This window comes from Puntigrus tetrazona, chromosome 3 (genome assembly GCF_018831695.1).
Source record: "Puntigrus tetrazona isolate hp1 chromosome 3, ASM1883169v1, whole genome shotgun sequence".
NCBI lineage: Eukaryota > Metazoa > Chordata > Actinopteri > Cypriniformes > Cyprinidae > Puntigrus > Puntigrus tetrazona.
Window position 1 is genome coordinate 13,646,164 of NC_056701.1, and position 17,879 is coordinate 13,664,042.

The following is a 17,879-nucleotide window of genomic DNA, read 5'->3' on the forward strand; positions in this document are numbered from 1 at the left end:
GCGACTTAGTATGCATGCTGAAGCCCAAGTCTTTGACATTCAAAGGCATTTGGGTCTGCCATAGCAAATTAAAATGCATTTAGTTTGCAATTCCATAAGAAAGGGTTGAAAGGAGAATTTTAATGAACGGCAATGAAATGCTGATATAATGGGGAATGTGACAAATATCTGCAAAGAGAGCTGCTATTCCTCAAACGAAAAGCAGAATTGTGATTTTCAAGACCAAAAGAGAAAGGAGTATTAAAACCACAATACGTGAGTTTCGCTGTACTGTCAGAAACACAGTCACGATGGATATTCTTTTTTTTTTTTGAGGTGGCACTTTACACGGATGCTGCCTTTATATCATGCTGCGAATGAATTGCCTCAGATGTACAATGAAAAACAACGGCTTTAATTCAGAAACCACACAGAGTGATTGTGTATAATAATAAATGAATCGATACAATTATCTATCAACAACGCATTTTATTATTATTATTGATGTTTAGAAATGTTATAGCTAATCCTCATCAACCTAACAAATAAAACATAATGTAAGGTACCCAAAAAATTAAATATGTAACCAACAAACAACGCTGGGAAAAAATGTTTTACTCCAAAAAATGCTAGTAAATTTTAACAAATAATTACAAAGAGTGTTGCAATTAAACATACAATTTTGAAGTAAGAGTAAAATGGTGTTTGCGCTTAAAACATACTCCAGAAATCTTTTGTTTCAGGCAAAAATAAGTGTGCAGGCGGGTAAATCAATGTTTGCCCGTAATGCACTGAATTTCAGTTTCTTCCAAAATTCTTTATTTCAGCCATTAGCTTTATTGCTGAAGAAACAGTATCCTTGTGCCTCTTTGTCACCCTTAAAACTGAGCGATCTCGCTGCATTCCAGCTCCATCAGCAAATGACACAGCTATGTGAACTGACCTTCATGGCGTTGGTCCCTCTAACATAAAACCCCACATCCCCATTTAAAGACAATCTGGAGCTCATTCACGGGCATTCATACAGTGCCAGATCAATCAAGCCCAGTGCCTCTGTGGGGAACCACTGTGAATGAGAGGTTAAAGAGGGATGTGAACAGAGGGGTTATCGTAATCACTTCACAGGAAATGGCACATGGAGAATAAATGGATTCATCTCAAAAGCTTGATGTCTTGTTATTGCAGTGTTCTTCGGGTGGAGTTCACACTCTCTGTTGTTTATTAGATGGCTTTAAAAACCATTACCTTTTTTTTCGACTGGAATGTCATTCACATTGATTTTGGAATTGTATTATTGATTTGAATATGATATGAATAGCACAAAGCTGTGTCAGTGGGAAAGAAACTCGCATCATTGCAACGATTTAGACGACGCTCTTTCGATTTGTACCATCTGTCATTATCCTTCTAGAGAATTGTAGCTGAGCATTTGAATTATAAAGCATTATTCATAGGATAACTTCATCCTCAGTGCTTACGCTGGCTCCGTCGGAGGAAAGCAGGAAAAGCAGGCTGAGGGATAAAGGTGCTTCCCGTTTGTTCATCGTTTTGATGGAAAAGGCGGGAATCGCACCAGCGTGTTTTGCATGCACTGTAAGGACCGAGTGAACGATAACAATAAAGTAAAACAGAAATGTCATTTCCAGGCTATATTTAGGGGTAGTGAAGATGGATATGTCACGTTAAATGAAGGGAGGTTCTGTGAGAAAGCATGTAACACTGTGAGCTGTAGTGGGAAGAAGATTTTGATCTGATCTTCACACAGTGCAGGTGATGTGGCATATTAGGTGTGACACATGCGTTTCTCAACTTGAAATAATGTGCAAAAAAAAAAAAATAGGCCCTGACCTAGTGCACTTAAGCATGGCCCTGCTTATTTTTGCTGTACAGTATAAAATGAACAAATTCAAAATGGTATTAAAATGCTTTCCATTTTAAATAAATAAGCAAGCAATAAAGCCGAAAAGATCAATTTGTAGGATTAGGCCAACCTTTTAGGCAAGCACAATTCCTCATAGTTTGAGCTAGACAAGTTTCCTGGAGTGCAATTACAAAAACAGAGGGCTGTGAAGTGTAGATGAGTTTTCCACACTTCACCATGATGTTTAATATCCCCAAAAACCTCAGCATTTTCATTTAGACACTTGCTAACAGCTTGTATTAACCCTGGGCTTTAATCCTTTAAAAAAAAAAAAAAAAAAAACATTGACTTCAAAATGCTGGAACCGGAAGTGCTAAAATGCTACAAAAATACAGCATTTGTGCAGCATTCTGTTGACCATGGGATACATGACTCATCTGCAATATATTTTGTACAAAATATATGAATATTGATTTTCTTTTAGGCAGTAGGTAGCCTATGGTTTTAATCATTGCACGAATATTAAGAGGATGCAGACCAGATGTTCCAGCAACGTCTTTCATTTCCATGTGTAATATAGAACGGAGACCTAAATTCTCCAGCTTCCAAATTAATATATGCGATCAGAATATATCATGGACAAACAATCATGGTCAAAGATAAACTGTTCAAGCCAATCAGATTTAAAATTTTCTGCACGTAGCCTGCTTCCTAAAGATGACTGTCATAACACTTTAACTTAATGGTCCCTTATGAACATTCTGTTGACAATGTTCATTGTTGCACCTACATGTCAACCAACTTACAGTATCCTAAATGAGTCACCAAATAAATTAAACGTTTTCAATAAGGTTCGCTAAAAAGAATTGGCACATAAAAATAAATTCTCTGAAAATCGTACCATGTTAGTCAGGCATGTTTACGTAATTCAGGCTACATTTCGCGCTGTAGATTCGTGATTTTCTTTAGCACAACAGAATCTGAAAATTATTTATTTATTTATTTATTTATTTATTTATTTTATGTGTGTGCGCGGTTTCCGACCCGATTCAAAAAATCAGATCAATCCCAGATCGTGCAACTTTGTATTGTACTGTCATCGCCATCTCCCTGTGAATTTAGTGATCTATAAAACTCCGGAATTGCCCATGTGAGGGTCTCCGAGGAGGAAATCATCGAAAATGTCTGTGGCTCTTTAAGGACGTTCCTGTTCTCCAGGGTCCGATTTTTCATGCATCGCTTCTTGCCCATATCTTTGCATATGAAGGCCTTAAGTAGCACATTGGTTGAGCCAGGGGCGCTGTGCGGGGAGAAACTCAGAGATTAGACGAGAGGCTTCGTCCATTCAGCAGCGCGGAGAGCAGCCAGCGCGCTCCGCTCCGCTCCCTCTGTGGGCGGTGTTTCAAACGAGCGGATTCGCGAGGAACGTGGGAGCTGTCATTGCTGTAAGACACATTTGCGGAGACCAGCATCACCGTTGACAGCAATTACAAGTGCTGGGATTATGTCCGTTTAAACGATCACTTCTTGATATGTGCCTTCATAACATGCTGCTCCACGTGTAATTTAAAAGAATTTTTCTTTAGATTCGCCAGATCTGAAGGGGGATTTTGGACAGACACAAAGCTGATCATGAAGTGGGATATTTTACTCCTCTCTTGTGTTTTAGAGAAAAATACCGGATGCATCCGTTGAACGAAGGCATTTCCCGCTGGATTAACAAAGGACAGTGTTTTTGATACTAGTTCTCCGTGCAGAAACTGATTTACTGCCTTTTTCGGGAAACAAAGATGTTCTTGTGAAGTCACAGGCGAAACATCGTGTCATTCGTTTAGCCTAGTGCCTCAATTGCAAAATGCTGTGGTGCTGATTAGAGACTGTTCCTCGACAACAGTTTTTTCACAACCCAGAATGACAAACAAACAGCTCTCCGCTTAAGCGATGGAAACACTGTAAGGTTTCTTGCTGAACTTGAGAAGCGGCAACAGCGACTGCAACAGTCTCGACACCCCAGAAATCGGAACATAATAATGGTATGGGCTTCTGAAGTCGACTGGAGCATGGAGTCCGCGCACCAGGCAGGCTAGGAGGCTTCGCGAGACACGCTAAGAACCCTGTTTTGACCCCCCATCCTGAAATGAGGCAAAATGTTGATGTGTGACAGAGGAGTCCAAATGCTCATCACCACAGTGGGCGCGTTCGCCGCGTTCAGCCTGATGACTATCGCTGTGGGAACGGACTACTGGCTGTACTCACGAGGAGTGTGCCGGGTCAAAAGTAATAACGAGAACGAGACGAGCAGGAAGAACGAGGAAGTCATGACCCACTCCGGACTGTGGAGAACCTGCTGTCTAGAAGGTAAGTGAGAGATTTCGCGTGCTTCTCAGAGTCCAAGGGGTCCAACTTATGTGCTTTCCCCGTCTATCTGTCAATCTTATCTAGATTCTAGACTTGCTTCTCTGGTACACTCTTAAAAATAAAGGTTCCAGAAAGGTTGGTTTTCACAGCGATGCCTTAGAAGTACCAGTTTTGGTTCCCCGAAGAACCTTTCATCAGTGAACAATTCTAAGATAACCAATTTGTCTTAGTGCGAAGGACATTTTAACCATCTAAAGAACCTTCTGTGGAATGAAAATGTTCCATGGATGGTTACGGTCCTTTATGGAACCATTGATGCCAGTATAGAACCGTTATTTCAAGTGTAGCCTATGCACATGTGTTCATTCCAACATATTAAACTGAGGATTATTTAACACACTGGAAGCGCTACTAACCTTAGCCTATCGCCAGCATTTATTTTTATGCTAAAGTATTTAGTTCAGTCGTAACTATATAAATGATTTTTCATTTTTCACAAATCTGTTTTTTTTTATAGACAACATGATGATTGCAGCTGTCATATAACCAATAGATCAGGGCTAAATTGCCTAATTACTCACTTGTCAATTCAAAATAAGATGGGTAATCATATTGATTACTTTATATTGCGGTTCAATAAAAGCACTCTATTCCGTGAAGTATAAATGTCTCAGTATTGTAAGCTGTTGACACAGAACAGAATAATTGGATAATGCCGTTAGTGTCATTGCAATAATGTTGCCAATAAAGATAACGTAAATAAATCCGTCCCTTACATGAAGGAAAGAATCTAAAAGCCTTAAAATCATGAAAATATACATTTTTGGGGTGCACTGTATTCACTCATCAAGCTAAAATCAGCCCGTCCGTTATGTCAATCAAGATGCTGTGAACAGACTGTTGTCTCACCTCACGCGCAAAGCAGCTTTAAAAGCCTTTTTGAGGGGAAATCAAAGTCAATTCAAACAAGAAGCCTCCAGCCTTACACAAGTACAGTGAGCTCAACAAAACACCCTATGGAGTTTAAAACATACCCTGTTATTTAAATGTACATCATATACCCCTAAAACATGACGATGGCTTGTTCCCTTTGATAATCCTCTTCCTCTGTTTTCCTCGTTTTCCTCCTTATCTTCCCTCTCTTTCCTTGCCTTTGTCCTCTGGACGGATTCATTTTAATTCCATGCAGTTTAGGTTTTGGCAGCCTTGACACTGCTTGACTCGGAGCGAAATAATGTACTTCATAATGTCTTTTCAAACTTTGATTAATCTCCTGCCCCAGGGAACGCAGAGAGGTGACATGACTGCAGTGTGATGGGAAGATCCTCATCTTTAATTGAAAGGGATGGGCGCAATCCAATAGATGTGGCCATGGCAGATTACACAAATCCAGTGATTGACTTTTCAGTATTAATTTAATTGAAGTGTATGTCACTGTCACCCAGTGCACAGATACCCACAGCCATATTTGATCCACTTTAAATCTCAAAAAGATTCTCATGATTTATTTGCTTAATATCAATGAGGGATTGATCCGTCTAAGTAGAAACCTATCACTCTGAGTCATGGTCTAGGCTTGTCTGTACATACATCTTTGAGGAAGGTAATAATGAGGCTTTCTGCTGGACAAGACTACATGACTACTCTCTGGATATAACCTTCAAGAGGGTGCTGCTCTACAGCCTATCACTTCATGCATGACGGCTCGGCTTTGCCTGTTGATCTTATTTAAAATCAGCATGTAACCAACGCTGACCCTTTTTACTTTCACATTTCTGATCAAATTAAATAATACTAATAATTCAAATATCATTACTTACATAATGGAAGCAACTTTCCTGTTGTGATGACATCACCAAGGCCGCTCAACCTATTTGTGACTCTGGACCGGTCTTAGGTCGCCGGGGTATATTTGTAGCAAAATGAAATAAATTGTATGAGTCAAAATTATAGATTTTTCTTTTATGCCATTAATCATTAGGATATTTAAGGGTTGGTTCACCCCAAAATGATAATTCTGTTGCTAATTACTCATCCTCATGTCGTTCCGAACCCACCTTCAGAACACAATCAAGATTTTATTGATGAAATCTGAGAGCCATCTGACCCTCCATAGACAGAAATACAACTGAAATGATCCAGGTCCAGAAACATAGTGGATATATATCGGGAAAACAGGATGTGACATCAGTAGCTCAACTCTAGTTTTGCGACTTTACGAGAATAATATACATAATTTACTTAAATAACATAATTTACTCAGCCATTCTTCTCCCGGAAGTTACGTCTTCTGCCATTTTAGAAAGTATTGCAATCGAGGCTTTACATTAACACCTGCCCACCGGCCAAACGCGGGTGGATTTCAGCTGTGGCGGGTAACACAGTCACTCCCGCTAGCCACTCTGACGGGTTGACTTTTATATACAGTAATAGAACTCGCCATTATTGCTTGTCTAAGACAAATAGATTTTTTGAAGGGGCAAGTGAAAGAAGAGACCTACTTACTCGCCAAACCGACAACTAATCTGGTTAAAACAGTACAGCACCAAAATTTCGATGAGAATGGTTCTGATTTTATTACATTCGGTGAATGTAAACTGTGATTAATAAGATTATTATTCATTCTTGAATGAATCAGCCGTCTAAATGAATCATTTGAAGGCTTCAATGACATAATTAAAATAGTCACCTACTGCCACCTACTGGCGTTTTACTTTTCAAGTATCTTTTTTCCAACATTTCATATTAAAACACTGAACTCACAAGATTATGCTGTTTTATGTTTGCATGCTGATTTCATATGATTGGTAACATTCTCGTATCATTAATAAAATGTAAGAATTTGTTATGAAAGATTATGCATGCATTTAATACGGTTAGGGAAAATGTAAATAAAATGTAATTTCCCAAAAAGAAAATTGTGGGCGGTCAAAATGCTGAGTGGCTAGTAAATTTGGAAAACCACTAGCCACAGTGGCCGGTGAGCAAAAAAGTTAATGTCAAGCCCTGGTCACAACACATACGTATGCATTAATCTAGACGTAAACAACGGCATATAATGTTCGTGCGCGTCCTTTCCTCCCAGACGTAAACAAAGCTGATTGCATTAAATATATTAAAGTTTCCGTATGCATTGTTTTGCGATATTTTCCGAAAATGGCGAAAGCTGTATTTTAGGTCAGAAGAATGTTTTTTGTTATTTTTGTTTTCTTTGTGAAAAAACGTATTCATCTAATGTTGCATAACTGAAGTTGAACCACTGATGTCACATGGACTGTTTTACCGATGTACTATGTTTCTGGACCTGGGATCATTTCAGTTGTGTTGCTGTCTATGGAGAGTCGGATAGTTCACAGATTTTTTCAGAAATATCTTTTGTTTATTTTTGTGTTCTGAAAATGAATGAAGGTCTTACGGGTTTGGAACGACATGAGGGTGAGTAATTAAAGACAGAATTAGAACTAAAGACAGAACTAACTAAATGTTACATGAAGATATTTTGTGCATTTCTTACCATTAATATATTAAAACTTCATTTTTGATTTGTAATATGCCTAAGAACCTCATTTGTACAGCTTTAAAGGTGACTTTCTCACTATTATTATTATAATTTTTTTGCCCTCTCAGATTCCAGATTTTCAAATATTGTATCTGGCCCAAATATTATCCTATCCTAACAAACCATACACTTATGACTGGTTTTGTCATCCAGGGTCACACTTGATAATGTTAACCAATAGCAAAAAAAGGTACGTAGACACATTTTAGCAGACTCTCATTCGGTCTGCCTTCATTCTGGTACGGAATGCCTACTTATCACAATCCAATTAATTCTCAATTGATAAAATCAAGCCTTTTCCCCTCATCAAATAGTCTTTCTTGATCAGAAATGTGTTGAATTATAAAGATAAAAAGGGTTGTGAAAACCACTTCAGATTGACTTTATATGCATTGAAGTATTTTCCTTTATACGCTTTGACTTATTGTTCTTGAGAGATTTGGCCTCTTTGTGATTATTGGTATTGTAAGACGATCACCAAAATATTGTAATTCTGTCATCATTTACTCACCCTCAAGTAATTTTTAGCTGTAAACAAAAAAGAAATCATGAAGAAAAATGTTTTTGGAATTTTCTCTGCAGCCTTTTTGAACCCTGTGGACTTTCATTGACAAAAACAAAACAAAACACAGAGACTTTTCTCAAAATATCTCCTTTTTATATTCCATAAAGAAAGTCATAGACATTTGGAATGAGTAAATGATAACTTTTTTTTTTTTGCCTGAATTAATGATAATTTAGATGCTTTTCATTTTAAGTACAAAGCATCAGAAGAGAGTTGTTTGCACTGATAAAGAAAATGCATGAGCCATGAGCGTGACATCAGTGTTAGAGAGGGAGTGTTTTTAGTAGCCTGTCACAATACCTTTATCTTCAGCCTCCTTACGTGTCCAGCAGCCAGGTGTGTTAAACGCTCTGGGGGAGTTCATCAAGTACAGCTCTGTGTGCCAATATGTAAATGGCATTGTCTCTGCAGGGGGTCTAAACAGCATCACTGATCGAGACTTCCTGGAAAAGCTGTGAAATAAAGTGTGACTTGGATTTGATGGGCTGCCTAAGATCATGATTCTTACCGCATAATTACTGTTTAAATGCCAAAGGCTGATGGTACAGTCATATGTTTAAAGCAAACATCATATCAGACCATTAGAATTCACATGAATGATATGAATCAGCATGAGAATGTGATTCACTGCTCCAATTTGTTTCATTGAAACGCACAGACGTGACTGTATTAGCCCTGTTTTTATTCAGATTATCCTTTATTGTTTTGTTATGTATTACAAAGACCCCCGTGATTTGTTTTTACGATGGAAAATGTTCAATGTATGTTTACTTTGATTACTTTGTATTAATCTAATATGCCTAAAAATATACAATATCGTAGTTTGTAAAAATGTTTAAACAAAACAGCCATTTTTAAAAAAGGTTAAGAAATGATACGAAATGTTTCTTGAGCATATTAGCATATTAGAATGATTTCTGAAGGATCACGTGACCTTAAAGACTGCTGAAAATTCAGCTTTGCCTTTACATGGCTAACACAGGTGCTTTAAATTGTAATGATATTCCTCAGTATTGCTGTTTTTACTGTATTAGTCAGTAAATGAAAAACAAGTAAGCATTAGAGACATGCAACTTCAAAAATCTTACTGGTAGTGTATGTCTAAAAATAATAAATTAACTTCAAAATGAACCTTTGAGAATTATTTTAATATGCTCCTCTAATCGAATCAAAATCCCAGTCACCAGATACCTTTTGAAGCTTTAACCATCTGTTTAAAGTAGACATGCACTTTTAGATATGTGACTTTTATTAATTCCACTAATTCTAATAAAGAAATATATATAAAAAGAAATCAAATAAACAACTGGAAGGAGTTTATTTGTAAAGTGTCAGAGAACCAAGCATGTAAAAACCCATTACATTAAATCTTGTTTTATATCTTGGGTCTGCGAGACCCAAACAGAAATGATGTAACATTTTTCAGAGGAGAATTTTTGAAGCGTAAGTTAAAAATTGTGTTCATAATCAATTCTCGGAAGATTAGGAAAAGTCAAGAAGTATCAGCCCGATCCTTTAATAAAAGTATAACTTTCACGCTCTTAAACTGGCCTCCAGGCCTCCCAAACAGAACATGAGGGTTAAATATATGGCGTGTTGCATCGCATGTCATCATAGGGAGACGCATTAGCGGTTATGTACGTAATAATAAGCGAACGCTTCGGTGGAATTTAACACGGGTTCATATGCTGAATGGAGGTGTAAGATTAATGCAGTACGTCCTCAAGTGCAGGTAGATCTCAGGGGAACGGTTTGGCCGTGCTCAGGATAAATGATGACCTGGGAACCGAGGTAAGGAGGGGGAGAGAGAGGCAAAGCAGGGAGTGATGAAGAGGGACTCTTCCTTCCAAGTGTGCACCCAAGCAAAGCCTGTCTCATACACTCTCATCACGCACACACATCTCCTTGGAAACCAGCCGCTCCCGCCTGCGAGATAGGCCCACTGCTCTATCTCCATACCTTCCCCCATCCTCAACCCTGCTTTTCGTCCTCCTCCCCTCGTTCACGTAAGCTTTGGAGAAGCAGAAACACAAAATGCTGGCCGGCCGTCACACGGCTCCTCAAACATGTGTCAAACATGCGTGGAGAGATGCACACGCATGAGTGCACACATTGTGAAACGGACAGCGCGATTGGCTCGTTGGGATGCGAACATGCTACCTCATAAGCACTTACACTGCCACTCGGGACACTTCGCAGGAACGCGGCCCCTTGTTTTTGCCTTTTTAATGTGCACTAAAGATGCGAGTGAGGGCTGTTAGACTGGAAACAAAAGGTTGGGCTAATATACACGGCTACAGTGGACTTCATTTATTATGGCGGTGGTAATGGAAGAAACTTGTCAGCACTTTGCAGTACATTGTTGAAATACACTTTTTATCTATACGCTAGCAGATTTTTTTTTTTTTTTTTTTGGCAATTTGAATGAGCAGAAGAAATTAATAATGAATGTTTCTTTGTGTTAAAGCCCAGTCAGTATAACAGTCAGATATGCTTTCGCCATTTTCATTTAGTGCCACTGACATGTGCTCCTACACGTCTTTGTGTAAGGACTTATGAGGGAATGTGAGGAGACTTCCTGATTTTAAATGATGACAAGTAAGCAGTCTGTTCTTTCTGGTGAAGTATACACGTGATAATGTACTCTGCCCAGAGCTGGGGTTTATTTTTTGCGATAATGGCCAACTGGCTTTATATTATCCAACAACAGCTATACCCACCAAATAAATCAATATGTGGATATTAATATTGATTAGAGTTGCAATTATTTCAAAATTATCTTGTGCTTTAGTTCATTACAGTTTACAAAACGATCAGCATGTAAATAGGACAATGATAATTAAAGTGCATACAGTGTTGTCATGGACAATGGGAAATAGTGGGTAAAATGTTTGACTGCTGACCAATCAGAGTTGTGTAATCCAGAGCATTGGGTCTCATTGATTATGATTTATGTGGATTATTCATAGAGCTTCATTAATAAATAAATACATGATTTAGCAAGGATGCATTAAATTATGTCAATAAAAGTGACGGTAAAACAAAAAAAAATGTCTATTATGAGTTAATAAATGCTTTTCTTTAAAACATTTTGTTAATCAAAGAAGCGTGAAAAAAATCATTCTTTCCACAAAAAATTAAGAAAATGTATTAAGAAAATGTAACATTAATAATTGTGCACCACTTCAGCATATTAGAATAAGTATTGTGTGGTATATAGAAATACGATGGGAATCTTAAGGACCGTTTAAGTCCCACATTCCTCACTGTTTTTGGAGTGTCAGGTATGGCTACAGCGTACTCAAAGAGCACAATTTTGTATAGGCTGGGCTTCTGAAAGCATGCGATGTTTAGCAAACTGACGTATTAATATCTAATGCCATGCAAAATCAATACAATATTGATGGTAGTTGATCCCTCCGTGACAGTGTGTTGATTTCATGTGGTGGGTACATGGCGTCCTGTGAAGCCGGCAGGAGAATGTGGACCATAGTGAGTCACTGCTGTTCTAGGCTCCTGCCTGTGATGCTGCCTCTGCCCCTGGCTGCGATGACCTTTGTGAGGCAAATTACTCTTGATAGATCCTCTAACAGCATTGGTTAAGCTTGCAAAAATAGCTCCCCATGTCTCCTCCCCATCTCAGAGGCTCAGCGACCAGAGATAACACTGCCGGCCCGACTCCTGTGGGCCCGAGCTGGAGGAAGTGAGGCTACATTCATACGGGGATGAGCCAGATTTTTTTTAGAATGCATTTTTTGGGTTAAATAGTCTTAGCTTTGGGTTAATTGGGTCTCAAACGTTATACATCACTGAGTAAAGACTGGTGACCCATAACTGTGTTTTCAACAAGGAGGAGCGATTATGTATTTTATATGTGCTGACATTCACTAAGGAGCGTGCTATAGTTTTATGGATGTCGTCTAGCCCTCTGCTGACCCAAAAACACTTTCTTTTGCACACGTGCCTGCTGTATACAGTACATAAATAAACACACATATTCATACAGGCCTGCCAGAGATACTGAGTGGCTCATGTTAGCTTGAGATGAAGTGCCAGGGCTAGGACGGATTTCATATTGGTTACGGTGAAATAAAGGAAGAGACTGTATTTTATTGACGAGAGGGACATGGTGCCAAGAGAAAGCAGGCCTGAAAAATCTGTTTGTGCAAACACTTTTCAATGAGTGTTGATTTAGGTGATAACAGGGCTTCTGAGAATGTGTTGCTGGCAATCCGTCTTTGTGTTTGTGGGCCATTTGCTCTGCCACTAGTATTGTCACTTTGTTGTCAATCACAAAGGAGACTGTCATAAAGGCAAAATGTTTGAATGCTGCATTAATCAATATTTTGCATAGATAGACGATGACAAATGTTGTTCGAAGACATTGTTAGTATTAGACTTTATTACTGCAAGTATGCTTGTTACTGTGTTCTAAGTATATAAATAAGTTTTGTAAAATAGAGGGATGTGTGATATTGGTTCCATATTATCAAATGATACAATAGAGACTTTTTTAAGATATTGGTATCTTCCAATTTAGGATATTTAGTAAAGTCAGTATTAAATAGGAAAATTGTTGGCTTATTTCCCCAATTTTTTTATTTTGATTACCTTTTCTATCAAACACTAAAGCTGCAGTTAGTAACTTTTTTGTGTTCAAAATGTACAAAATCTATAAAGTAAGGTAGTATACCATAAATTAATTTTCTAAACTGCCTTTTTTGCTTGTCCCTTATTACTATAATGCACATACAATAGGTGTTTACATTCTGGTAAGTACCAATGCGGGGTAGCCCAGTACCAGCATAATTCTTCACAGACATAAATGGTGAGAAGTATATCCAGCTACAATGTTCTTCTAAGTAATTAATAGGATTTTAAAATCTATCCGATGTTTGATAGGGAGCCAATGCAGTGTTGACAGAACCGGGCTAATATGGTTATACATCCTAGTTCTAGTAAGGACTGCTGCGTTTTGGACCAGCTGAAGTTTGCTTGTCAAGCGTGCAGAACAACCACCCAATAAAGCATTAGAATAATCTAACCTCCAGGTCATAAACGCATGAATTAACATTTCTGCATTTGATGTTGAGAGCATAGGTCGTAATTTGGATGTATTTTTGAGATGGAAAAACGCAGTTTTACAGAGGCTAGAAACATGTAAAGATTGCTGTCAAACAGCACACCTAGGTTTCTAACTGATGAAGAAGAATGAACAGACCAGCCATCAAATGTTACACAGTGTTCTAGATTATTACATCTGGGATTATTACATCTAGATTATTACATCTGGGATGTGTATTACACATTAGGTCCAATAATTAGCAATTATCATAAATAATAATTTAATATTAGCAATTATCGTCTTAATACGAATTTGTTCAGTCTCGTCATTATACATGCCTATCATAGTATTCTCCTATTTGAAACTGTTCAGTGCTTTGATACAATCTGTATTGTTAAAAGCGCTATATAAATGATTGATTGACTGAAACTGCAAGACGCACACGTTTCAGTTTATTAACCGCTAGAGCGCCAAAAGTTATGGACTGCAGCTTTAAAATGAATCTTTAAATAAGTAAATACTGTTATGTAATTTTGTATGCCTTAATTTTGTTGTGAAGCCTGAAATCACACATGTTAGTGCCTTATTTTTTTCTCGTTGCCTATATAAAGTATATAACTTTCATTTTGTGTGTGTGTGTGTGTGTGTGTGTGTTTTATTACAAACCTATCAAATGTGTTATAACTATCTTTCAGTGAAACAACTAACTTCTTTCTAGTGACGTATGCAGGACTTCATTTTGTCCTTTTCTAACAATAGATTACAAGCTCACATTCAGATCAGCTTCCCTCCAATCAACAGCCAATGGAAAGAACAAAGTCCTGTCCTATTTTTTTCCTTTTAGTAATTTGATTCACTTGGAAGTACGACAAAATAAAGGCCTCCGTTTCAGCAAAACATTACAACTAGATTAGGGACATGAGCAGACCAATAAAAAGACCAATAAAATCTACATAAAAGGCACTTCTAAAAACTTTCTGTGATAGTTTTTATGTGACCTTTATATAAAAGATCGAGAGCGTTAAAGTTTTATTTCTAGTTTAAACCCCTGGGATGCACTGTACAAGTGCCCGTAGTTGAAGAAATGCTCATATGCAAGTGTGCGTGCGTGCCCACGCAATCTAAATGCTGAGCTTCGTCTGACACTAACAACAATATAGGTCCAGCAGTCCCGAGGTCCTTGGCGGTGTCAGACACAGACTTTCACACTCCTTGGGCAAGCATTGATTGTGCCGGCCTCTAGGGGGTTTCCTTAATGTACTTAGAGCTCAATAGTATGGCTATAGCTCTTCGAAGCAGCACCCACACTGGTCCGTCCGCACAAGTCACCGCAAGAATTATTGTGGCTTTGGCAATGAGTAAGTGTCTTCAATATCTGCAGCATGTCCACCTGCGGGGTTTCATAAGCTCACCGCCGAACAATAGTTATGGCTGTGTCCCTGTTTTTATGAGCTATCCGTCTTGTGTTTCTGCGATCTCCTGGTGTATTGTGATTAGGAAGCCAGCTGAAAAAGCCGTGTTCCTCCCTTGTGTTATTAAGTGCCGTTATCTCCCTTAAGCCCCGGTTGTTTACTCACTTGCATCCACTCATGTGGAACAGTTTTTGGCACATTTCATGTAGATGTCCAGCGCTATTCCAGAGCTCTTGTATGATACGTTCTTTATTAGGGATGGTGAGAAAACGAAGGGATCAGGGAGGGCTACAACTGAATATTGATGTGTGTGTGTCGGCTTCACCTCTGCGTGAGCACGGGCAGCGCTGCTAGAGTGTTAACAAGCCAAATAAGTCCATTAAACTCGATGTTGGCCCGCGCCTGAGGAGACCTCTCTGTGGAGAAGGGGCTGGCAGGAACCTTTGGCTGGCTTGCGCAGGCAGCTTCCGCCTTTTCATGGAAAACTAAATCAGGCATGTTGGCTCTGAAGAATAGCCATGAGATGAAGGCCATTCGATGTGTGTCAGAAAAAAAAGTGCTTTCACAGCAATCACAGCGTCAGCATTGGCTGCTGTTGGGCTCACATGTACGTACCAGCTGGCTTCGAGTCCCTCCCATACGTAGCAGAACGGTCCTCATCCTTCGGATCGGGCTCCGATGGTGTCGGGTGAATGTTTATCGGCCGAACATACGGCCTTTTAGGATTTACCCCCCACACAAAATGTGTTCACTTTCATGGCTCTGCTGTCATGTGTTGTGTAGTAAGACCAAATATTCATGAGCTCTGTCTTTGGCAACCAAAAGACAAGATGGTCTCTTTGAATTACAAATAGGGTTTAGATGAATACTGTCATTCCTCTGTCAAAGCACTTTGGCCTTGCTGGGGTGAGTTAGCAATTTGCAGCACATCAAAATGGTGAATTTAGGTCACGCTTGCGTCAGTTTTTCAAGGATAACTGGTGTTTTTATAATTGATTAGGAATATTTAAAAGGTTAAGTTACCAAAAAGCATGAAATTAAATTATGTCATCATCATTTAAGCACCCTATCAAAATATATGTATTATCATATATATTGTAATGAACAGAAAAGAAAGTCATACAGATTTGGGTTAACTGTATCTTAAATTTGATCTTTCCAATTATATATGACTATTTTTTCCTAACGCATGGAAGTAAATATATTGACATATACAGCAGTTCAAAACTTTAGGGCCAGTAAGATTTTAAATGAATTGATCATTTAATTTTGAATAAATTAATACTTTGATTCAGTAAATAATAATGCGATTGTTACATGACAGCAAAGACATTTCAAATGTTATTATAAATAGTCATTTTAAACTTATTTTTAGAATCATATAATGCTGGGGAAGAAGTATGGAAGCAGTTTTCAACAGTAAAAATAAACGCATGAGTGTCTTGAGCTTCAAATCAGCCAATTAGAATGATTTCTGAAGGAAAATATATTCAATTTGAAATCTGGTATTTTATATTTAATTTGATATTTTTCTGTTATTTTTTTTTTTAATCAAAAAAATGCACCCTTGATGAGCCTTTGAGGATTTTTTATTTTTATTTTAATTATCGAAGACACAAACAAAATGATACAATGCGATTTTTTTTCTTGGAAATTGCATCGCTAATCCATTTCTAGGGGGCACTCTGTTTGAATGAGCATGACACTTCTGGATGGAAAAGAAGAGATATTGTCCTGGAGTGATGTAAACCTGAACCCCTCAGGATTGCTTAGACTATTCAGCCCCTGAGAGGCATTCAAGAGCCCCTGCGGTTCTTGAGGAAGTGGCTGCCTGTATCAGCTGCTGCACAACCCCTCTACCCGTCTTCTGAAGTGTGCTGTCGTTTGAAAAGACTCCATTTAATGGAAAAGACCAAATCAGAAGTAGCCGACTTAAACAAACAAGAATAGTTATTGGGCCCTGCTGAGACAACAGTAATAAGCAGCTAACGGCATCCGAGTGTGCAGGCGAGCGGGAGAGAGGAGGGGGCATGCGACGCCACAAGTGGAAGAAGATTGCCTCTTGTACAATTTGAAGTCTTTCAGCCCCGTCCCAGTTGTCTTGGACAGGCCACATTGCACATTTATTACCCCATTCTCCAGAAACATGATTTAACATGGACGTTCTATGTCTCCGCTTTTTGCAGAGCTCGAATAAAGCGCTCCTTGCCTTGTTATGTTTAGTTGAATTAGCGGGCTGGTAAGTGAGCCTCTCGTGTTGGTAGGAATATTATTGTGCAAAGATATCGTGCCCTGTGGAGGATCATTAAAAACCATGCCTAATAAATGTGGATGACTCACCGTGTCAAAACCATTAGGCCAATCAGCCTCTCTGCAAGCTAGGCCTTAATTTTCAGACTCTACCTGCAAAATGAAACACACAGAGGTCATTAAAAGCAGCGGAAAGGTGCAGTGTTGTCGCCGGAGCAGTGATTACTGTCACACTCTGACTGGCACGAGCCATTGCTAGCTCGATTTCATTGTGGCTAGGAAAATGTGCTTTAAGCTTCTTTCCAAAACCTAGTGAGCTGCCTTGCTTTTTAAAGCCTGCGTAGATATCTGCCTTTGAAGATAGCATCCTAAACAAAATGTGAAGCGACTTATTTGGAACAACTCCGCATGACGCACAAATAGCACTATTCATAGGGCTGGGTAAAAATAATCAGGATCTTCATTTAAATGATCTCCAGTTGAAATCCCAAGGTCGAGCATTCACTCTATTTTCATTAGTCGTGTGAAAACATTTTTTCGCTGCTGAACCACTGCCACTGCTGATGAGTCTTCAGAACCACCGCAAATTAATTTGCTGAATCTGTGAAGTTAATTTTGGCGGTGTGTTTTGATTGTGACGCAATGTGTCCAGTAGTCTGTATGGTTTGAAACTTACTCAAAAATATGTATATGATGTATATGAGTGTAAATTAAATTCGGACATACTACACCCACTGCGGTGTTTCTTTCATGTGAATTTGCTTCTTTGCCATTCACAAATCCTCTCATGTGGCCTCATGGGATAGCAAGTGTCCATTGAATGAGCACTC

At 38.6% G+C, this 17,879-nt stretch overlaps 1 protein-coding gene across 1 annotated transcript in view; it reads left to right on the plus strand.

Moving 5' to 3' along the window:
• Positions 1-3,130: 3,130 nt before the first annotated feature.
• cacng3b (calcium channel, voltage-dependent, gamma subunit 3b) overlaps positions 3,131-17,879 on the plus strand; it is a 34,203-nt gene continuing 19,454 nt past the window's right edge. Inside the window, exon 1 of the mRNA XM_043235988.1 lies at positions 3,131-4,198. Within this exon, the coding sequence (XP_043091923.1) occupies positions 3,988-4,198 (211 nt within the window). The 5' untranslated portion in view covers positions 3,131-3,987. The remainder of the gene's footprint in view (positions 4,199-17,879) is intronic.